Source organism: Mycteria americana, chromosome 7 (genome assembly GCF_035582795.1).
Source record: "Mycteria americana isolate JAX WOST 10 ecotype Jacksonville Zoo and Gardens chromosome 7, USCA_MyAme_1.0, whole genome shotgun sequence".
NCBI classification, from domain to species: Eukaryota; Metazoa; Chordata; class Aves; order Ciconiiformes; family Ciconiidae; genus Mycteria; species Mycteria americana.
The window spans coordinates 57,789,029-57,813,624 of record NC_134371.1 but is presented as its reverse complement, the minus strand read 5'-3'; the positions used below and the strand labels follow the sequence as shown (position 1 = coordinate 57,813,624).

The 24,596-nt window shown below is 47.3% G+C and overlaps 1 protein-coding gene across 8 annotated transcripts in view; it reads right to left on the bottom strand.

Annotated features, from left to right (window-relative positions):
• PTPRF (protein tyrosine phosphatase receptor type F) overlaps positions 1–24,596 on the bottom strand; it is a 392,393-nt gene that overhangs the window by 76,794 nt on the left and 291,003 nt on the right. For 7 of the 8 annotated variants that reach the window (XM_075508594.1, XM_075508595.1, XM_075508590.1 and 4 more), the window contains one exon: positions 15,550–15,660. In XM_075508594.1, coding sequence (XP_075364709.1) covers positions 15,550–15,660 — 111 coding nt within the window. Of the gene's footprint in view, positions 1–15,549; positions 15,661–22,647; positions 22,799–24,596 lie in introns of those variants that run through there. The other variant, XM_075508597.1, reaches the window with a different exon arrangement.

Below are 24,596 nucleotides of genomic sequence, written 5' to 3'. Positions count from 1 at the left end.
GCCTCCTCCACCAGAAAGGCAGCCCCAGAGCATCGGCCAGGTTCACGACTGACCGGCTCCCGAGGAGCCTCTCCCTGCCAATTACGCTCCTCCATCAGTGCATTGGGCTGGCGGAGCAGCGGACAGCCGCAGCTGGGGGAAGGTGGAAACTGGGCAGGAGCCTGAGCAGTGCCAGCTCACAACACGCCGCAGGCACGACTGGTCCCACAGGCGCTGGGGGTCCGGGGGGACACGGCTCTGCTGGCCTGGCTCCTGCCACCATGGCGTCTCCGCAGACAGTAAAGCTGCTGACAGCCCGGTGAGCCGCAGAGACGTCAGCTCCGCTTGCCAAGCTGACTCTCCCCAAATCAAATTTCACTAGTGCTCTCTTTGATGATTCATCCCCAAACCAACAGGCTTGCAGAAATAGACTGAACACGGAAGCCCCCACGCTAGCATGTACAACAGAGCTAAGACTTCGTGATAAATTAGACAATACTGTCAACATCGTGTGTGTACTACACATCGTCTCGGTGACAAAACAGGGCTCATTAGCTCCTTACCAGCCAGGGGAAGGATAACTTACTTTGCCCTTTTTTTTTTTCCTGAATGTCTAAATCCAAAGTCTTGCTGGTTGTTTCTTTTAATCAATTATTAAGTCTCAAATCAATAGCTACATGAGCAATCGCCAGTGAGGTGTTACCTGACTGACGGGGCAGCGCTCCCCAAACGAGACAGAACTGAAAGTGTACTCAAGTGCTACGCAGTCATGAGAATACGGAGTTAACCTGATGGACATGGCAATGGTTTAACATGATGGCGTGTACTTCCAACCAAAGCATCCCAGCACCATTCGTTAAGAGTCAGGTTTCGTTTTCCAAAGAACATGGCGTCGAATTATTTCAGGTAGAAGCTGTTCAAATTCTGTCCCCATCCAAGGACAAAACCCACCCACCCACACTGTATTAAAATAAAAAAGAGCAACCTTTGAGGGTAAAGCCATAGGCGTGCACAGAGCACTCACACACATGCACCAGGCAAACAGGCTGGCAGGCACTGGAGGCCACTACAGAGTCAGAGAGAAAGCAGCGTGAAGGCAGGACAGGGAGAGAGAAGACAAGGGGAGACAGGAACTCATGTATGGAGACATGGGAAGACAAGACTGGAGGATAAGAGGCCATGCAGGAAGGTCAGAGCCCAGCATGCACAAACAGATTTTGACTCCCAGCCCTGTGAGACCAGAGGCAGCACAGGCTGCTGCAGACTCCCCTGCACCCCCACTGTGCCCCCATGTCAGGCACTGCTTTCAGGGTGCTCCTGGGGCCATGCCGAGCCCCATCGGCACCGCATCCCCCTTGACATGTCCTGCAGAGGCAGTGCCTGTGGGTGCTGCAGCCGCCTCTCCCTGGGGCAGCCGGCAGCCGACCGCCCCCTGCTCCCCTGCGGGCAGCACAGGGGAGATGCGCTTCCAAAGGAGCCGGGGGCTTGTTCGGCAGCGCTTTGCAGGGCAAAGGGAAGGGCTGAGCCCCTTCGGAAGTGGCTCTCCCCTGTCCTACCCACAGGGGAGCAGCGGAGGTGGTTGGCGTGTCCGTGTGCCTAGGGAAGGGATGAATGGCAAGGAAAACTCTCCTGCAGATCAAACCGTACAAGAGGGTGGGCAGGCTGCAGTGTCGCCGACCTCGACATGGGCCATGCCTCCTGTACACCGCAGTCTGCGGCACGCCAGGAAGCTGTGCGGGGCCTCAGCTCTCAAGCCTGGCAACAGATGAGCAGTTAAACAGGCCTCTGTGGTGTATTTTTGTGACCCAGAATAGCTGAGACAGCCTTCCCTCGTTAGCACACCGGCAGAGCTGCTAAAAATGGATGCCACGTGTAGGGGTCAGCTCTCAACATGGGAGGTGGAAGGGGGTCAGTCAGGGCAACGCCTTCGGTGGGAGATCTGTCCCGGACGATGCTCTGGCAGGAGCACGTGCAAAGGAAGGGACGGGCCCATCAGCCTCCCATCCTCTTGGGGGATAACTGGCAGCTTCCCGTCCCAGTCAGTACAGAGGGAGAAGGGCAGATGCTGTCAGCATTAGCGAGAGCTGGCAGAGCTCTCACAGCAGCTTGCAGAGCACCATCAACACATTCCTCAGGCTCAAGCCAGCGATTTAAGTTGCTTGCTTTTCTAGCATAAGAGCCTGGTAATTTAAATCAGTATAACTCCTCAAAAAGCAGCATTCTTAGAATTTCTGTCCAATTTACAAGTCAAATCACAGGGGCTAGCACAGCCCATGATGCTACCTTAAGTGCTCCAGAAATTTTTGTTGTTCTTCATTTATTGCAGCAATGAAATTTCCCTTTTTATTACAATTTTCTTGACAACAATTTGCAATATTTTTTTAAAATCTTTTTGGATAAAGATCAGAGAAGGTGGTTTGGAGGTTTTGCAAGAACAGCACAAGGAAAATTGCTGTGAATATTAAAATGACTTCAATGGACAATAGTATAATTCAGAGGTTTAGTTAAACCAGCAGACTGTCAAAAATGAGATTCATTGTCATTCATCCCAAGAATAGGCATTGTAAGGACTCTGTGCTGCTCCACTATTCAGCACGCCTCCCCGTAGAGAGCATTCCTTGGGAAGTGAAGTGAAGTGAAACCCCGGAACGGTGAGCAGTGCAGCGCAACCTGAGCCCGTGCCCTGGATCCCACAGGACAGGGAGAACGGACAGTGTGGAGACTGGTTCCCCACTCACTGGGAGGACCGTGGGGAGGAAGGAGGGGAGCAGGCAACACAACAGCCACAAAGGTTGAGATTGAGAAATGTTAATAATTCAGCATGCATTAACATGCACATTCCTTGCCTTGAGAGCAAAGAGCATGAATCGATTGCCCGGCTCCTTTCACCACAGGAGTGGCTGTTTCCTAACATCTCAGGTTCCCTCTGAGGGTGACGTTACCCCCTTGGAGAACCAGGGACCCCCCCTCCCTGCTGCTGTCTGCAAGAGTTGTAGGCTCTGAGCTCTGGGCACGAGTGCTCAGGGCTCACAGGCCGGTGCTGTTAGCCCCTCTCTTGCATGCTGAGACACTGCTGGCACACAGCAAGGCTCTGCTGGAAACACAACAGTGCCAGGAGGACTGCCCATGCTTCCAAAACCACATGGTGCTGCTAGGGAAGGGGAAACCAAACTGCTTTCCCTGCTGGCTGCCTTGGCCACAGTACAGCTGAGCAAACGACAGTGCTAACACCCCTCCCTCTAGCTTGCAGAGATGCAGGGGCCTCTACTTGCCTGTTCTTGCTTCTGGGTTTCCTTCCCACTGTGCCTGCTCGGGGCTCCATCCTCCCCCTCCCGATACCCCCATCGCAGGCTCGCTGGGTGCTGCCCCATGGCGATGGAGAGCTGTGCCCATGCTCTGCACGCTTCTCCGCTCCTCTCTGGTGCAATTCCTGCTGCTCTGGTCCTGCACCACTCTCCTGACATCCTCTCCCCTTTGCTCTTCCTCCACGCAAAGGAGCAGCAGTCTGAAGTCCCGTCCGCTCTGAAGGAGGACCAGCACTGCCTGAGCTGTGCTGCTCCTCCCTGGCCCCCAGCAAAGCAAAGGCAGGTTCGGAGGGCTCTGCTCTAACCTCCCAACTGGGATGAGTAGTAGAGCGATGCAGCGGCACACCTTTGAGGTGACACTGCCCAATTTCTTTACTCCAGCCAGGCAAGCTGGAGGATCCTTGGTGCACAGGGTGTGCTCTTGCCCTCGCCACACTGCTACCCTGCCCAAAACTCCCGCCTTCCTTGGGAACCACCTCCTCAGAGTCGGGAAGAAGTGAATTTAGGAGATATCCTCAAACATGATCATCGGTCTGCATGGTTTGCTCATCTGTAGACACCTTTCATCTCTCCCTAGTACTATCATTTTAAGGACGGACTTCAAATGGAAAGGCAGTTGCTGGAGTCTCACAATCTATTGACAGAATCAACAGCAGGAGAGGAAAAATTGGAACCAGAAAAAATGCATTTACAGTCTAATCTTGTGCTCAAACAATGCTGTACTATTTATGCTCCCAATGCATCCTTGAGTGCTGACATTTTATAGACAATTTCCAAAACAGGGCCTTGCCATTTTTGGATTATATTTCAGCTATAACTTTTAGGTCTAATTATTTGCGCTGACAACCACATATAAAAGAGGATATATCATTACAGTGGTGCAGCACTGGAGACACATCAGCATTCAGCATACTGACATACTAATAGCAAAGTAAGGGAGAGCAAGATTGTGGAGCTATGCAATTTGCATTCACTCTCTGAAATTTCTCTGATGAAAATAACACAACATTAAGGAGGGGAATAAGAGAAAAGATCCACTGTATCAAGATAAAATAACTCGTTAATAAATAACCTTGTAGCAGTCACAGAGCAATAATTAAATGCATGGGTGAGCAGTACACAGTTTTAAGTAAAGCTGGAAAAATGTAAGATGTAATTATCAGTGCCAAACAAATTATAAGCACGGCAAATCCCAATGGAATATTTAGAAACTAATTTCTGGCTTCACATTAAATATTTGTGTACGTGGGTATTTTTGGTGGGGTGGGAAGGAGGAGTCGACACAAAGAATGAGAAATTATCCACTCCTGCTGGCTTATATCCATTCTCGGCTGCCTCCCCTCAGCTAAACCATGCGGCTAAAACATTTAAGTGCCCTGTCAAAGGTTTACTCTCCAGAGGTGCCTGAGCCATCACAGCGGTGCTCCAAATTCACTGAAATCTGGGAGGCTTTGGGCCTTGGCTTTAATTTCTTCTCTTTTCTTCCTTGGTCTCATTTTTCATCATTGTCTTGAGCTCAGGTAATTTTATCCTCTATGAAATCTATTTTTAGAGGGTAAACAACAAGGGCCCCGTGCCTCAGTACAATCTAAATGAGAGCACGTTCCAGGGAGAGAAACAGGAGTGAAGTCAGTGTACTGGAACAACTGCTATGACAACTTGTTAAAACTTGTTCCAGTGATTATAAGATCAGCTCATGCAGCTGCCTGATGGCACGTGTGAGAGGAGCCAGGGTCTCTTCCCCGTGCCACCTGGGAGCAGCGCCGGGCCAGAGAGCCACTGTGAGCATCCCTCTCCTCCAGCGCATGTGGAGGGACGGACCCGCACGGTACCTGTTCGGAGAAGGAGTCATCTCTGGAAACTAGCTCAGGACTTCTGCCAAAAACACCAGCTTTCCTCAGCATGAAATCATGAGTGCCTCAAGCTAGGTCTGGAGCTAGATTTAATTTAAAAGCTGGAGTCACCTTTCACTATTGTCTGAGGGCAGCGGGACAGAGCAGGGCAAAGCTCAAATCAGGTTTTGCTGAGTGGCTACAAGCTCCTGTGCACATTGCCACGGGCCTCCCTGAGCCATCCTAGGCAAGGCTGGGGCCACTGCCAGAGCTCCCTGCTCTCCCGCCAGCACGAGGAAGACCCAGCCCCAGGGAAGAAAGGAGAGGCAGAGCTGCTCATGCAAAGGGCCCTTGTCTGAGCATGGAGAACTGGCCACCCCCAGAGCGGGGACTGCCAAGGAGCAGGGAAGCTGCCTCAGCATGAGGGTCTTGCATCTCTCAACCAGCTGCTCCTGCTGCCCTGTGGCAAGGGAGGGCAGCACGCCGGGCCCTTCTCCAGCTGAGATCAAAAGTAAGCTTTTTGCCTCTAGAGAAAGTTAAAACTTCCAAAGCTACAGGAGAAATTGAGGAACCCGCTCTCCCTAGCAGCTCACGAAGGGACTGGAGATCATTCTGATCTCTGCTTCCAAAGACTGCTCTTGATCTCTGGCCAGAAAGCAGCAGCAGTTTAGAGGTATTAGACTGGCACCTAGCACAGGTAATGGGTTAGAGGAGGACTCACATACAGTAGCATGCACTTCTTGCCACCCTACCTTTGAACGAAACTGCCCTGGCTGGTATTTGCATGCAAAATATATTCTGTGCATTTTAAATCTCAAGCAACAAAGGCATGCAAGCAAAGTATCAATGCCATCACCAGAGTCACAGCAAACAGTAAGCAGATTTCGTCAGGCACACTGTGGCCGTGCCTGGAAGGGAGCCAGTCTGTAGGGCCCCCTCCCCTTTTGGGGACGGCTCTCCTCTCCCTACTGGAAAAGTCCCATCTGACGTGGCGTACTGTAGATGGATAAGAAGTGAAAAGGACCAACCTTCTCGCTGATCTGAGAGATGAAAGTTTGTTTTGTTTGATGGCAGAGTGCGATGAAGATGAGGAGGGAATAAAAAAAGACAAGGAAAAACACAGAGAGTAAAAACAGGCCAAGCTTCATCTGTCCGCACACCACTGAAACGACAAGACAAGACTACAGAGGTCAGCCATGACTTCCCACCGTGCACACACACCACTCCATGTTGTGGACAAGAGTGTGCCACACTCGCACCGCTCTGGCCTGGAGCAGGGCCGGCCCCTCCGCCTCCCTGACCCGCTCACCGCTCCTCGAGGCAGGGCGGAGGGGACCACACGTCCCACACGTACTCACACGGAGGGCGCTTCGGGGACGGCCCTGTGCTGGGCCAGATGCTGGAAGCACAGACACATTTACATGTGCAAAACACTCATGCACACGCACAGAGCAAAGGACTCCAGCCATCACACAGACTGACGTGCTCCCACACACCCACTCCAGCTATAAAGATGATGGCAAAGGCACTTTAAACCCATTGACCACACACTGGGAAGAGCATATACATAGATCCGAATTTTATCAAGTATGAAAGAAATGTTCCAAGTGGTGAATGGAAAATCTTCTACCATGAAGAGCTGCTCCCCCTCTCCAAACAAAGAGCTAAATGCAGCAGAGAGGCATTAGGCAAGTGACAGACATGTGCAGTCTCAGCTGGGCTCAGTTTCGGGAGAGCCTTATTGGTACACTGTGCTGCGAGTGAGAGATGGACAAGAAATCAGAAGGACAAAAACACCCAGAGAGAATTGAGCAGGTCCCAGTTTTTGTTCCTGCGGGAGAGACAGTACAAGGTTAGTTGCATTTTCCTTATAGACAAAGGAGATCTTATTTCTCTAGCAGGAGTGACCTCACTCCAGCTACAGATCTGTGGCGTATCAGCTGTAATTGAACCCTCGCTGAGAGAATACAGAAGTAGATTTGATAGTTAAAGACTGCTTATGAGTCACATTTTTGGTGGGGGAAGGAGAAGGTGGGGGGAGGAATTTGCTTTCCAGCAGAAACACTGCAAATTAGAGAAGAACATGTGGCATTACACAGTGCAACAGTACAGCCAGCCATTTCCAACGATTAGAGAACAGGATTTTAACCAACACTGACGTGGTACAGACCAGGCAACAAACTGCCAATAACAGCTACAACAGTGGCCTACGAAGTGTAATGGAGCTTGCAGGAGAACAGCAAAACAGTTGTTTACGTTTCTTCAATTGAACTGATACCAGGGGACCAGAACCAGCCAACTTGGAGCTTAACTGGCCCATAAGCAAGGGCCACATCCAGCAAGGACCCCCACCCAGACATCCTCAAAGCAAACAGTCCTAACTTAAGGCCCAGGCTTCCTCTAGCCTGCTTCGGACAGGGGTTTTACCTCTTGGTCCACAAAACATTAACATAAGGCTCATAAGGGAACCTCTTTATTGCTGCTCCCAAACCACCACTTTATTTCCTAATCTAATGGAGCATATCACATCTGCATGGCCTCGGCAGACAGCGAAGGGTTTCAGCCTTCTGCTCAGCTCTTCCCAACAGGGAGGATTTGTTTCCTGCCCTTGCCCGGGAAGGACAGTGCTTCTGGCAAACCAGGCGTACCCACGAACGGCTGCATTTCTGGAAAGCAGCGCTAACATCTCAGTAGGGCAACACAAACTCCAACTGCTGCAAATGTGGACCAGCCTGCTGCACCCCTTGGGACTGTGCAACTGAATGGCAAGAGGCTGGTGAAGGGTGTAAGACCAGGCAATGATGCTGCAACAGCTAAGGGAACGCCCGTTCCCATTGCAGAAGCGCAGCAGCTGCAGAGCCTTCCCCTGCCCTCGGGAAGGGCTGACGGCCCCCAGCCACACCAAAGGGACTTGCTGCGGTGCTGCTTGGTCTGCCCACGGGCAGGGAGAGGGGTGCTGCTGCAGCTAGGGAACGGCCAGGAGCTTTGTTTTGGGGAGCCCGGCAGGGATCACGCTGCTTCAATGTGCATGGACATGAGGCGGCTCCGGCAGTGGCTTTTCCCACGTGTTGACACTTCAGATTAGACTTGGAAAGGTGAGGAGACACATGTGAAACACGCTAATTCAAACAGATTACTTTCTGGTCTGTCAAACAGGAACGAGTTTGGGGCCTCCTATTTGTCACTAATTGCTGGATTATCTCTTAATCTCTTATTATATTAGTGGCTTATGGGGAATAAAAACTAGTAGCAGGCTATTTTGGAACAGCTGTAAGGCAAGAGGGAACACCTGGGCAGAAAGTTCTCTCTCCTTTCCCTTTACTTAATGCTTAAACAGCTGCTGCTTTATCTGAGATAAACCTGATAAATGGTAAATTGAAAGTTTCATCTCCTTACAGATCCCATTCGCATTCCCTTATCTCCAGTTCTCTATCCATGTCACTCCTAAGCTAAGAAGCACGTTTTACCAATAGGTTTTCTGCTTTTTTACAAAACAAATGACTCTTGAGCAGTGACAGCAAATAACATCTGCCCCCCACGTAGGGACAGAGGATTTAAGGCTGGGGTTACCCAGAGTATCCCCTGTGCGGAATACCACGGCTCACTAGGCACGCTAGTGTGTTCCCACGAACCTGAGCTGTCTGGCAGCTAACTTAAACATGCCAGACTACGTGCAAGACAAAGCAAGTCAAGTCACAGCATAAATGCCACCAGAGGATAGCAAACTCCAGAAGGTAAAAACAGGGCTCCTTTTGAGATCCAAGTTGAAATGGCAAAGAAGCAAAGAGCGAGGCCGTATCAGAGACACGTCTGCCAGTCCTGACTGTCAGATGGTTCCAGCACTCTGTAGGCAGAAATTCCCATGCCAATTGAATTTGGCTTTTACCCTGCCACAGGCATGCTCGTCTTATGCAGCAGCAGCAATACTCTAACCACAGCAGCTTGTTGCAGAAAGAATGAGTTTGGGCTTATGGGAGGCTCTGCTTTTGTGTATTCTCAGGCATTAGCTCCCTGAAACAAGGCAGGGAGCTGTGGCCAGGATACGAATGCACAGGTCTGAGAGTTCAGATCACTAGCTCAAACAAAGGAACACATTTCTAAAGCTTTTCAGAGTGAGAAGCTAATACTTTCCTGAAAGCAACAAGAAAGTTCATTATCCCAATTGGCTCTGCAATTCTGCTGGGAACTGCCAGCATCTGTCCTGTGCTGAAAACCCTCTGGTGCTATGCAAGGCGTTAATATAAAGGCAAACCCAGACACTTTGGAATCCAAAAGACACAGAGGTTAACAAAAACCCAGAGAGGGATGAACCTGTTCCTGCTTATCTCCAAAAGCACATCTTGTGTCTCAAGGACTCCACATAAATCTAATTTCATCCTTTACAGCTTTTAGAAGTATAGAGGAACAAAAGGACAGATTGTCTTTTTTACGCCAGATTACATGAGAATAAGACAACCTCCCATTATATGCGATGAACAATCTTCTCATGCCACAGTGATGAGTATATTCCATCTTAGAGAGACAGACAGGATGCTCAGGGTGCCCAACCATCCTTTCCCATTCATAGTGCACACACATGCATGAATTAATTCAATTAAGAGCAGAAAATCTCAGAGCACCAGAGATGGATTTCCTAATCCTTTGTGCAAGTGGATATGGAAGGGAAGGGAAGGGACATTTAGTCGGCACAGATACGCAGGCCTACTTGTTCCACAGACGTCTATGCAGGTCATGTGGGGAGGAGGAGGAAATAGGTTTCCAAGTCCATTTCTGTGTTGCATTATCATGCACTGAGCCACCAGTCACTCTCCTTCTACTTTCCATAAAGGTCATTTTACAAATAATCAGACTTGAGCCTCGCATTGCACTTTTAACCATCAAAGGACTTTGCAAGGAATAAAACTGTTAAGCTTATTTAGTTGAGTTCTATAAAGCACATTGAAATCTTTAGATGAAATGTGCTACCAGAAGGACAAAGAACTATTATTTATTAAACCGTGATCATTATAATCATTACAGCATAGCAAAATGCTCATAGAAACACTGACAGTGAACACACTTCACCCCAGGAGAAAACATGACAAAAATATTCATAGGAATATATGGCGAAGAGAAAACTTGGCAGAAGCCTGTACGTGCCTCTGCGGCTCTGAAGCCAGCCAGCTCCAGTACGAGGATACACACAGTTACAGCAGCACGAGCCACAGTGCTGACTGAGCAGCAAACGTCTGCTAGTGCCGAGCGCTGCGCAGCTCTGGCCGTGCCACTGGCTGCGCTCACCCCGAGTCTGCTTACAACTAGCCAAGGCGCGTCTGCCCAAGCTACAGCTGCTCGGACTTTGACTATAGCAGTAGCTTCAGCATGGAGCAGCACCCGGGGGCAGAGGAAATGAAGTTAAAAATACTGAAATCCCATAAAAAGCAGTGCACTTTCTTCATCAAAGGGTCATTGCTTTGTGTTGCAATGCTGTACTGCAGCATTACCTTAAGGTCAGGACTGCACAGAGTGTACACAGGGAGATCATGCCCTTCAGACCTGTAGCCCTCCTCAGCCGTGTACCAACTGCCGAGGGGTAGTTACCCTGTGGCCTCTATCGCAGCCTGGTTTTGCTTCTTCTGATGGTCCAGGGCAGAAATCTGTCCAAAGCAGCAGTCTGGGTCATCCAGTCTGATTCAACTGCCTGTTCGTGTTTCCTGTCATCCAGGCATCTCCCTCGCAAGTGTCTCCAGTCTCTGCTTGTCTGTGATCACTGCCAGGCCCTCAAGCACCGGCAGTGCCCCTCTCTGGTCAAGTAATGTCACCCCCATCAGCCCTGACGAGAGGCAGGTTTAACGGAGCACATTCCCTGAAGTGCGCACATAGCTGGGTTGTAAACAAACGTATTCCCTGTTATTTAGCCATTTTTTAGACATCCCCAGTTTTGGTCACTGACCGTTTGGCCACTGTCCTCAGCTTTTACTCTTCTCCTGGCAATACCCTCGAGCTTTGACTGCTGTTGCTATTTTAGCTGCTTTAGTATTACATAAGCAGAAAGTGTCCTTTTTAAAGGCTTCAAGTCTTGTTGCTCCAGGCCCATGTCAGTCATTCAGAATTATTATTATTTACACAAGGTCCCCACTGCAGTAAGCATCATATAGCCGCAAGTAGCCATTTCGGTGAGCTCCCTCCGTGTCTGAGCCTAAGCTACCGCCAAGTCCCCAAGTGTAAAACCCTGCGGAGGCCAGAGAATCGCTGCTAGGGACAGAGCCACAATCCTAATTTCATTTTGGGTGATGGCTCCTTAGTGAAACTTGGCAAATAAAACGCCAGACTCCAAGCAAGTTTCCCTGCTGCCAAATGAAATACTAGCCTGGCCTTCCAAAAAGCAGATCAAGAAAGAACAGATTTTTGCAGTAATACCATTTCTATTTACTGCAGTCTGATTTACTAGTTTGCAATTTGGGGACAGAGGAGACAATTCAGTTTTGAATGGTCTTTCTTTAAAAGCAGCTGTGCAGCTGCTTCTCTACAGTATGTGTAGCATTTTGGGCCAGGGAACTCACCGCACTTGCCCCACTGGACCATCGTGCCTCGAAGGCCTGAAAAACAGCACTTAAGAACTGAAAACTGGGCAGATTTCTCATTTGATGGGAAGTATGCAGCCAATGCTCCAATAAGTACTATTCTAATAGCATCTGCATTGCTCACTGCTGTAAGCAGCACTGGGGAACACACCTAGTGAACTCCACAGTGTATTAATGAGGATATTCTTATACACAGTCTTCCTGCTCATCTGCTTCATTTAAGTAGGAAAAAAAAATAACGCCGCATGTAGAGAAAGAGAAGGGCAGAAAAGACCTTTCATACAGGGAAAGAGTCAAATAACAGTGCCTCTATTGAGGAGAGCAATACACAGGCCACCACCTTCACAGGCATTTCATCAGACAAGACTTTTGGCTGAAAATGCTCCTCTTTGTGCAGATGTCCCTGAAGCTGTAGGCAAATGAAGAGCGAAATGTATTCATAAAAAAACAATAGCGTAGGTGAATCAGTGCAATTATACTACACTCCCAGTAAGCATGACAAAATGACAACACCTTTTTTTTTTCCCCCACACTAGGTCCAATCTGCTTTCTACTCTTAAATCAATTTCTTGTATGTCTTCAATCAACTTCTTGGATTTTTGCTGCTAAATTAGACAGTAAGCTCTCTGGATTAGAGGAATCACATCTTCCATACGTTTCTATTCCTCTCCCTTCTCCCTGCAGCACCATCAAGTCCCAAATCTAATCATTGTTACGATGTACTGTGGTACATGTAACCACAGACCACAAATGGATGAGTGCTCCTTCATCCAGACCAGCACTGGCAAGCATGCTTGTGCTGAAAGGGCAGGATAGGAATATGCCACTGTGCCCCCTTCAAAGTCCCTGCTATGCCCCAGATAGCCACCTTGCCCTGGCATGCTCTGCGCTCTTGCTTTCACTCTGTTCTTGCTCTGGGTGTTTTCTGCAACCCTCCATGCATGGAAAGCTGAAGAGCAGCAGTGGGAGGCAGTCAGCTCCCAGCGCTGGTCCTCAGCCCCATCCTGGCTCTGCAGCAGCAGACAGATAGACCTGTCAGTCCAGAAGCAGAAGGCTTAGGAGGGTTGCTTTCCAGCACACTTAGTAAGATGAAAATAATAGCTTCAAGGAAAATGCATCCATTTTCCTTTACAAATCCCTGGTGTGGAAATGTTTTAACTTTTAATGAAGTCCATCTGTGCAGAAGTGCTGGCTCTGAAGGATTCACAGAGACAAGACAATGGCATAGCCTGCTCCTTCCTCCTCCTGTTCTTTCATTGATATAGGAAGCCCTGAGCAGTGCCTGGATGCTCCTTCGCAGCACCCAGTATCTTCCTTTGTTAGCATGAAAAGTACGATAAAGATGCTAATGAGCCTGTGCTTTCTAACACAGCACACTCACAAAGGATTACCTGGGAGGCTAGGAAAGGGGAGGACATGATCAAAAACATAAACCCCAAGAGTCAAGAGACAAACAAACATTTGAACTATTAAAAAAACAATAGGCTGTAAATGAGAGCAGGCACAAGCAGCCCTGAGAACTACAGAGGGTGGAAATTAGTACTGCTGCTCAGTACTCAGCCATGCTTTCCGAGAAAGTGGCCAACTTCTTGGGTATTCACCACAATGAGGTCAATCATTATGAAACCACCATGCAGTGGCGGTGCAGCTGACACACTTAATTTCCACTGCAATTTAGCATTAATTAATGTCTTCTCTAGTAAAGATGCAGGCACTTTCCGAAGACCCTACTGGAAGTCACTGATCCGTCTAATGACAACACTGTAGGACTATCACAAGAAGAAAAAACAGGGATTTTTTTATTCTGCATCCCACACCTGAGAAGGTAAGATATTTTCATTTTTTTCCTTGCTTGTTAAAGAAATAAAATACTGTTCTTGGTTTGATTAACTTTTTGAAGTCATTAACTAATATAATATCAGTATCATATTTTTTGGTAGAACATTTGCTATCAGAAAGTGTAAGCACAAATATAATCTAGGACCTAGTATGCACGGTGAATTTCATCTGATAATAATTTATGGGGTATCCTGTCTTAAATATACAGCAGGGCTTTATCAGGATCACACAGGTTGGAGACTGAAATTGTAAAGATGATGTGCAATAAAAAGGCTTGTTCGAAAAATTTATGTGCAAGAAAATGATGGTTAACAGCAAAGCATATGTCTAAGAACTCATGCTTTCTTTGTGAACATCAGGATCCTGTCACATGTGCAAACCATACAAGGCCCATGCCTAGCCCAAATAGGACAGACGAACCTTGCTGAGCAGCAAGCCAAGTGTAAAATTCAGTATGCTCCTCAGTCTTACAGGATTCACTTGCTAAATGAAGAGCATTCATTAGTAAGAAATTGGAGAGTTGTAAGAGGAGGTTTTTTCTACCTCTTGAAGCTCCTGTGCCTTTTTTCAGCCACACCTCTACAGAAAATGGAACATTGAGAGTCTGAGCATGTTACAGGAAGCAAAAGCGTCCCAAATACTGCAGCAAAATGGCTGGGTATCCACACAAACCTATGCAACAACAGCCAACCTGGTAACTAGTATCCTTTCCCTCAGAGTGTAAAGTGACAATCTGGGATGAGTTTTAGTAGAGCTTGCCTGAAAAATGAACTTGCAAGAATACAGGGAGTTTAAAATCATCCATAATTACATTGTGAGAGTGAAATGAGTGATTCCACTGCATAGATATAGCTTCATCTTCTGAATATGCTTAATTGGATACTTCAGTCTTCCAAAGACTCTTATAATCCAAATTACGCTGCAAAATAAAAAAGCAGTTCCCCAGAATAAGCAAAGAAAACAATGCCAGAAGCCACCCCTAGAAGCAAACACACAGCATGTGAAGACTTAATCATTCTCATGTCCTCTTTCCATACTAACCAATGCACATACAGCTTTAAGATTGTATTTTCCTTCTTTAAAATAGAGGAAGGAAGAAATGATGATGAGATTTTATTATTAGACAGTTGATTTACTATGTGGAAATAAAATCTGGTTCTAACTTCCTAACAAACAATGGGTTGCACCAGCACAAGAATCTTCTTTCTCTTCTTGGGAAAATCTGTAACTACATTTCCCAGGGGTTCCCGACCAGTGGCTCTGGTTATGCAGAGTTTCATATGAAGCAGCACATTTTTTTCTTGCTGAAATTAACAGAAAGTGTACGGGGAGTTTAGCCCTTGCTTCTCCCCAGGCTAACTCAAACACCTTTAATGTAGAGAAAGAAAACTGGCAGGATACTGCCCTGATGTAAAACCTACTTATTCTGGTATGCTGAAAACAGTTCTAAATTGGCAACATAGCATAGCCATTAGAAAAATCACTTTACATGAATTGTGGCTAATTTCCAGCAGGTTCCCAGTGTGAGCCATTAATACCCAGAGGCTCAGTCATTGATGCATATAAGATGGATTAGGACAACGCCAAGGAGCTGTTCAGTTTTTGAAGATACACATTCCAAAGCAGAGCTCTAAATATCAGCTCACCTATAGCTGAGCACCTCTCGCTCATCAGAGCATGACCGGTTTTATACTACTCCACCAAAGGTTAGTTTATACTAAGAGGATTAAGCACCCAGTTAAAATAACTATGACACAAAGGTAAGGCGTTCAAGGGAGAAAGGAATTCCAATTCTGCCCACATTTCAGCATTTTATGTAACACCATATAAACAGCAAAAACAGATTTCCAGAAATGCGAGTCAAACCCAATGTGAATCAAAGATCTTGCTGGTTTTTGAGCAAAAGGCCACATCACACAAACCCCAAAGTGTGATCAGGGCACTAAGACAGGGAACACACTCCTTCACTGAAAGACATGGAGCCTTTTGGGCAGGAGGAGAGTGACCCCCTTGGGTGGAAGCTGCTCTTACCTCGAACGTAAAGGTTAGCTGGGGCAGAGTAGCGGGTTCCTGCGCTGTTGGTTGCAACACATTCATATTTGCCTTGGTCTGACTCCTCGCTGTTCTCTATTTGCAGAGCTCCTGTACACAAACAAGATGACACAAGCAATTCAGGTTACGGCAAATCGGGTAATCGAACAGCCAGCCTCAGAAAAAGAAGGCCATGCCCCATGCTTTTAAAGTATCTTCCTGGATAAATATATCGTGATGTTGTTCCCTGGACCCACAGGGTACCAGCACGCAGCCAAAAGGTACCCAGTCTGCTGTTAGAAGCTTGTGAAATTGATTATTGTTATTTTTTTAGTGTACAGGGAACCAGTTACTGATGTATTTCCAACTGCCCCAACCACTTATATTCATTGCTTCAATAAAGGAAAAAACCATACACATACACACATATTAATTACAGCTTTGTATGGGACTCCTGCCTAATAAAAGGACCTTTAATAAGCCTTTAATCAAAACAGCCAAGCACAAAGCACACTAACTGTAGCTGTTTGTTTCTTATCTGATGCACAAAAAGCCTAGCAAACGCTCAACAAATTGCGACCTTCCTGCAGAAACTGGCAGAGTCCCATCTCTCCCACCTCACCACCCCTCCTTCCAACAGACATCCCCTTTTGAGAAAACATTTCGCCTTTTGCCAGCTTTCTCCATGTCAGTGATCTCCTTGTCCTTTCAGATTTCATTATACGCGATATAAAAAGATTAGAAACTCAGTCTGAGACATCAAAGATGTACACCAATGCAACACATCCATTTTGCCGCATGGGGCTCGCGTGAAAGCCACCCTCCCTTTGTCCCGGCAGTGCCTGCTCCTCCAGCCTTGGGTCAGGAATAGTTGCTTAGCCCAGACTGAAGGTTCCTCAGGACATGATCTGATTCCGTCCCCAAAATGCATGAGGGGCACATCCGAATAATTGCAGTAATTGTCAGAGCACACAGAATACCAATTTACACGGCGAACCTGTAGAGTACCCATGATGTGGAAGTGAGCGCTGGTCTAAGGTGGTTTTCTCTCATCTGCTCAGCCTATTCCACTGGTGTCCAGCACTGCTCGGCCTGGGAGGCTGGTCTTTCATCCAACTTCTTGCCTAGCACAGATGACTGCAAAACTAATGATGGTCACATCTAAACTCCCCTAACCGGGCCCCATATGCAGACTAAAAGATGGAGATGCAGAGAAAAAAAGAAGCAGGATGCGTATGACAGCAAGCTGGCACGGCAGGAGCGAACGGCCATTGGCCAGACACTGAAGCGGCTGGTGCTCAGCCTGCTTCCCCCAGGCAACATGGGAATAATTTTTAAAGTGCCGCCAAGTGCTCAGATTCTGCTGGTTAGGATTGTCTGCAAGAAGGGAACTCTGCTCACAAACCATATACTGAACTAAAAGAAAACATTAACCCCTTTGCTTGTAAGGATCTGAACTCATTTCTGCCTGCCACGGTTCAAAACGACCACTGAGAGCGGCACTGAGAATAGCTGGTGAAATTGCCTTCTCCCTTCTTGCTGGTTCAAGCTGCAGAGGTCAAACTCAGTTTTTCATATCATCAGAACAGAAGAAAAACTAATGTGAATCAACCACTGCCACCTACATTATTTAGAAGGATAAATTGAGACTGTAGCATAAGTCTATATGTCATGGGGAAAAATGAACTTCCCTGGGTTCTGCCATATAATAAAAATGATGTACAGAGCCCTCCCTATTGTTGCATTAGTGCTGGAAATGAGGCTTCAGCTAGACAGAGAAAGCTTGTTTGCAGAAGTCTTTCTACCTACTAGCAAAAGGAGCTGCCAGCTTTCCCTAGGCATGGCACTCTCTGGACACCCACAGGCCAAAGCCTACAGAGCACTGCTGCTTAATTCAGGGAGAACGTTGAATTTCTATGTGCTGCCTAGGAAAAACATCTTCAAGCAGACAGCAGCATGACAGGCAGCGGAGCAGGAGGAAGCTTCCCAGCATTGACAAGACACAGAGAATCTAGAAATGGAAAAGACCTATTAGGTTATCTTGTGCATCCCTGGGGGCCAGGGCAGGATTGCTCCCTGTTGTAAATGTACTTGTGTTCTTGTCCAATCCCATTTTGAATGTGCCGAGTGATAGGTCTTTCACCACTTCCTCAAGGAATTGATGCCACAGCCTGGTTATGCTCTCTGTCAGGAAGATTTTCCTGAAACTCACCATATATTGTACCCTTCTTAATTTCTGCTCATTACTCTGTGGGCACGCATGTGCTGCAGAGTTCATTCTGAGTGCTTGCATCAGGCTTGGCTGGGAAAAGCTGTTTGCTGCAAAACATACCCAAACTTAAAAAAAAAACAAACCAAAACAAAACAGAGTGGATGTCATCACCCTGAGGAAGAGCCTGTCTCTGATTTAGCCTGTAGCCCTCATCAGCTGGCTGGGCTGAAAGCAGAGCCAGCCTCAGGTGACAGGCAGTGGTGTCTGCCTAGAAAAAAGTAAGTTCCCTAGATAATTCTGCCATGAACACATGCCTTTTTATATGCCCCTTTTAGCCATTTAATACGTATCACTGGTATTTATACCCTTTATACTTGTGATCACCATGCCTCTTAAATGTTCATTAGTCAAACTATTTTTTACCTCTAGGGACCTCAACATCAGTGCTGGAGAGAGACGAGGAAAACATAAGAGGATGAAGAAAACGAGGGCAGAGGGGAGTTTCAGATTACATGCTATTATTGCCTGTCAGTTCTGCAGCCAGCGCGGCCTGATTTCTAGAATCATACTATAAACATATAACATGTGTCAGCAGCTGCCTACAAACTGCTCAAGGGACACTGGGCAAGGGATTCTGGTTTTGTCTTGGTTGGCATGACTATTCAAACTATGGCAAGTCAGGAGCAAGAGAGAATCCAGAAAGCAGAAGGAAGTTAACATAAACCTCTCAACTGAACCAGAAAGAAATCAGTTACTGCAATAAATCATCATTAGGCAAACGTACAGATCCTGCAGTACAGCTGACAGCTAGCAGAAAGTGGAAGGATCATGGTGAACTGATGGCAGTCAGTGGGACTATAGGGGTTTTCTTGAAGGACAACCTACAACTATGTGATGGATACAGGAAAGTGTAGGGTATCTCAGGGTACAGAGATTTATGAATAAAGTTAAGAAACTCAGACACTGCTGGGATCAGAAAGCTGGAGACATAAATGCATCCGAGCCTTGGGAAAAACTCCCTAAGTGTAAAATGCTCCAGGCCCTAGTTCAGTCATCCCAGAGAAAGGCAATACCTTCATCTCTTGGACCATTCAAGTCTAGGCTGGACAGGACACAAGGAGCTACAGGAAAGGAAGAACGGAGTCCCGAGTAGCTCCTTTCCCTGAATGTCATGGAAGCTGCATCCGAAGACCCTCAAAAGCGCACTGAATTCTTTGCTTCGACAAGTGCAAAGGACCCGATTTCTATTCCTAGCCCTGTCAACATCTCATCTTATAATCTTCTGTGCCTCTGCAAACCAGGGCTAGGAAGGCTGATTTACTTTTATTCATTACTTTGGGATTTATGTTGTGCAAGTTGCTGAGTAAGGTCTTGTTCAGACAGGATGTTACTGCAGACTTCTCGTATGGACTCCTCAAGTGCTCCAGTGCCAGGTGCCTTGGTCTCGTTTGCATGGCTGACTCCTGATGTGCAATCGGATAGCACAGCTTCAGTGGATACATGAGGACCATCTACCACCGGGACGTGCATATGAGAACAGAGAAGAGCAGTGAAAAACTTGTTTGGGAGCTCGTGGGGCTCTGCAGTGGTACGTGCGCATCAGAGCGAAACCTCTCCCTGCTGAGCACCACTCAACCTCCGCTGCCTCCTAAGCACCCTGAACCACAGCGGGGCTCCAGCAGAAGAGGGGCAGCCATTCCTCACCATGCTGCGATGTCATGTCAGTCTCGCTTGCGGCTCAGATCTGTTCCCGATAACACATCTCAGCTTATCAGAGAGCTGACAGCTCCTGAGAAAAACCCCTGGCTGCTCTCCAGTGCCAGGGAGAATGGTGACAAGGCAGAGCTTTCTGGGGGTGAGGGCAGGAGACGGCCCTGCTGACTGACAAGCATCCCTTATGGGTTCTTTACTCTGTGCTGGTAGCTCCTTGCTAGTCCCTTTCCTCCTCTCCTAGCTTTTTCTTTTGCTCTTTAAACTTGGGCACAGACAGCAGCCCCGTTAGCAGCTCTCCAAGATACTTATCTATTCAAATATACTTGTGCTCAGGCGGAATCATTAGTTGCAGTGACAGTGGTTAAAAGAAGCATTTAAAAAGTGCACTGCACAGAGCATGGGGAAGGCAGATCCTGATAAGGGCCACTTCTTGGCAGCGCTGGGTACTCCTGTGCCACGGGGGCTCGTCACTCTCTCCTCTAGGTGACAAACCAAATGTACAAAGCTCTGAGCTGCCATACAAATTGATCTCTCTGAAATCCTGCTCCGTAGCTCATCGGATGCTTGTGCTCTCTTCTCCCAGACAGCACCACACGGAGCTAAACATGGCAGCTCTTGGGGCAACACTGTTCTGTATCTATTGAGGTTGGAGCTCCATCCCCAGCAGTGGGAGCAGCAGGGCATTCACAGCCTCAGCCCCCCGGCTCAGAGGTGGGGACTGACCTTTTGCCCTGGTTATAAAATTAGACATGGAATAAAACGCTCCCCTAAGTACCCAGGAGTCAGGGGAACCAGGCTTCAGTCACAGCACTCATCTAAGGAAGGGATTTGCAACGCAGATGTTAATAAACCCAGCTGCCTGCCCAGGGCCCTTCCTCTCAGGGAACAGGTAAATTTTGCTCACCCTGCACACTAGAGCTCGTGGCTACTCCAAACGCCTCCCTTCTCTTTCCCTCTGCCTCTCACCAGCTTCCTCCACAGAAACACCTCCTAACTTTTCCTGAAGCAGTATTCTTAGCCACCCCTTCAGCCAGTGCTCAGGTGTGGGTCCCAATCCCCCTTCTGCGAAAAATTCCCTCCCAGAGAAGGAGAATCCTCCTAATAAAATCCGGGGAGCTGTGGAGCAGGGCCAGAGGCAAGCCCAGACCAAACAAGGAGCCATAAGTCTGAATATGGTGGGGAAAGAGACACTGTGAAGCCTTGACAACAAGGGGGTTGGAGTTTGACACCCTGGCTGCTGCCCAAGATAACTAACGCTTGCCGTGGGAGCTGTGAAAAACTGAAAGACACCAAAATCACGCAAGAGTCCATAATAATGAAAATAAGCATTTCCCATATTCATTATTTTTTGCAATTTATAACAGCAGCACCTCCCAGCTGTTACAGAGGATTGCACCTAGCCTTCTCACCAGCCATCAGCACTGGCAATTATGCAAAACAAGAGAACTACAACTATATTTTCACTGTTAGTGTTCATTATGGTCATTATGCTTGAGAGGCCAGTGATTGGCATGCAAGGGGTCTGTTCTGGATGGCAGCGCTGCTGAGAAATCACTCTCCTGTGCACCACGGGCAGCTGCTGATAGCACCCAACCGCTGCCACTGAGCTGGACTCGGGCAGAGAGGGAGGAGAGGAGACCCAATGTGCTCGGCAGCACGAGGTCTCCTCTTAGACAGCGTTGTTTCAGGATGCTCTGATCTCTCACCAGCAGGTACAGGAAATCTCAAGGGACTCTGTGTCAGAAGCAGAAAACTACAGCACTGTCAAATGCACAATAACGCTTCTGTGTGCTTCTAAAGGGACATGAGTCAATCTGAATCCCGACAGTAAGAAACATGGCATTACAAGCATTTCCAGGCACTACCCCACCCAACCTCCCCCTGACACTGCTCTTGCAAGCATATCTTCTAATTTTAAAACTGTTTTCCTTTCGCTTTTTTTGGTGACTGAAAAAACTCAAGAAACTAGAAAAAAATCCTATCATATACAAAGTGCAATCAAATGTACAAACACATGCTCAAAAAGAGACAGCAAAATTCTTTTAGCTTCCTCTAATCTCTTTGGATAGCTTTACGCTCCAGCTCGCAGGATAGCATCGAAATACTGGAGCTATATTTAAACCAGGTCTCTCGGGACTGGAAGAGGTTAAGCTGCAGCTATACAGAAGTTGGTGCGGGTGTTTACCTGGCTTCTCAGAGAGACAGCTTCTGACACCCAAGTGAGCTGATCTAAAGTTAATTCAGACAGACCTCTGCTACGCTGACGTCTGCAGGGAAGAAATACTCTTATGTATAGGAACCTCAGTTATTTCCTATGGTGACAGAATAGTAACAAATAAATCTGACTGGAGAGGGACAATGCCTGAGATGATGACATTTCTCTACCTCCTCATGTGCATCCGATCTAACGCCTGTTCAGTCCAGCACCCACCAGAAACACAACAGTGCTCTGCCCTCTCTTACAGCCCGGGGCAGGAAAACGCAGCCAGGTTTCACAAAGGGTTGAGCAAGTTCAACTCCAGAGAAACACTGGAAATTAACATCTTATATTCTACTTTGAAAATAAGAATGGGGCAGAACTTGCTTAAACATGGATTTGCTGATACTATCTGTGGGTCACCTTAAGAAGCTAGCTATTGCCTAATCTGATGGGAATCTGCCAGCTCCATGTCTTTCTGATGAACAAATAGGGATTTCAAGATTAAATTACTATCTGGGGCAGTCCCAGAGGGGTAGAGAGTGAAGCTACAAACTCAGATTCTGAATTATAGATGGGAGCTCCTCCCATTTCAGGGAAGCCAGAGATGTTTTGGACAGAAAGGACCAAGTATGTGGCGGTAAGGTCAAACGAGGTGTTCAGAGAGAAAAATCTCCTCCTGTTTGGGGGCGTGCATGGTAGAATTTCTCAGAATAGAGAATTTCGCAGGTAGAATTTCTCACTGCTCCCTGCGAGTGGGTTCTCCACTGCTCCAGCACAAAGGCCTTGGGTAATGCTCAAACCTCCCAAGTACTCCAGACATACAACTCCTAGCGACACAGCCACAGCAGCAATTAAATCAACCCAAAACCTCCCCTTCCTCCCCCAAACATTATTACCAAAAGGGTTCATTAAGAGTCATTAGTTCACCCTTCCTTTCAGACCAAATTAATGGATTCCAAAGCATCAAACTTACCTTAATGAGGAACAAGAGTGCAGCTGGGTATAGAACATGGCAGAACAGTCACTTCTACATGGACACAACCTCACCATCATAAAAGCACTTTTCATCTAATCTGTCGTTATCTTTAGAAATTCAGTGACCTCCGTTTTAAATAAAAGGCATTAGGCTGACAGAAATCCTCTGGGAGAAGCCAGAGAGCAGCACGTGGCTTCTGTTTGCTCTCACAGAAATGTCATCTTTGACATTCAAACAGGACACATATATTTTAAATATGCCAAGAACATTCTTAAAATACCTCATCGGGATTCAAACGGGGGTGGGAAGGGGGGGTGGGGGTGCGGGGAACTTATGTTTTATGAGATGGATGGTTCTTTTCACAGAGATGCGTTCAGTTCCCAAGCAGGACGTATGGAGCATCCACGCGGTTCTGGTGCTGAGTCACTAATGTCATCAGACAGGGCGGGCGCGCAGTGAGCGCGCAGGGAGGTCCCAGGATGGCTGTGTGCTCGGCGTGCACAGCTGGGAGCTCAGAGCGCTCGGCTAGTTAGCATTCAATCTGTCATTTCATTTTAGGATTTGCAGTAGAAATAGGAGATGAAGCAATAGTTTAAGGAGCTTGTAACATCACAGCTGTCAATCTCCAGTGTTCCAAAGGGAGGAATGACAGATATATAAGCCCATTCATATCAAAATAAGGTTTGCAGTCTTTTTCCCTGACCCAGATTTGCTACAGAGGCAACTTAATGCAAATACGCATCAAACGGCAATTCACATTTACTCTAAAATCACTTAACGGGAGCTGAAAACATTAACCCCCAGCAACAGAACCAGTTCCAAAGAGTCAGATTATTAACTTCCAGCAGTGATTCAGGGAAAAGGGGGAGGAAAGGGGAGAAGGGGGAAAACTGAACAAATGAGGTCGTGTTGATTTGTAGGTGGTAGTCATTCTATCGAGAAATCCAGGGGTCAGTCAACAGGGGTAACCAAAATCACAAGAGAATTCAGAAGGGCCTTAGCACGTAACACTGATTAACACACTAAAGTTAATCTAAAGGGACAGCTTTGAGTCTTTAGGCTAGAAAAGACAACACTCCAATTGGAAAGTCATTACTGGTGCATACAGGCTGTGAAAACTAGCCAGGGACTGCGCACACTGGGCTGTCAAACCAGGGTGGGTTTAATTAATGAAGGCTTAAAGCAGCCAGATGTGCTTCTGATTCATCTATTTAAAACAAATCTTTGTGCTGCAAAGCAACATCGGCACGTCTGGCTCAGAAAGGGGGGGCTGGGGCAGCGGTTCTCCACTCTGACGCCACATTAGAGGGTTAGCACACTTGAAAGGCAAACATGAGGAACGCAAACAAAGGTGCTCCTTATCCCAGAGCCAGATTTGCTCAAACTTTCAAGAATTTATCTCCTTCTGATTAGAGTTTCATGCCTGTCAGCAGCAGCAGAAAGGAATTTGACTGTTCTCTTGTGAAAATGTTACCTCCTTACACCTACACCAAAGCAATCCATCTAAAACCCCCTAGACACAAAACCTCAGAGGCCACAACTGCGCGGGAAGTTCAGAGACTTGCCGGAGACGTCAACCCTCCCACGGCGGAGGCCAGGGACCATTTTCCAGTTTGCAAACTTTCCGTTGAATAACCCCCTTTCAACAGTGCAAAATTGCAATGGATGAGTCTACAAGAAATCACGCTAAAAACCAACCAAAATAAACACACTAGTGGGAGAGTGCAGATGAGCAAGAGCGCTGGCAGAGTTAGGGCTGAGAGTAAAAGCTGGAGATGAGAAACACCGGAGGAGAAGGGACAAGGCAGACAGGAGATGGAGTGACGTGACAACTGGAGGCACATTTCAGCATTCTTACCTCTGATCGGTGTACCACCTGGTGAGGTAATTTGAATGCAAATAAGATTAGAGAGAAGCATTAGTACAAAGAGGAAAGGAAGAAAATT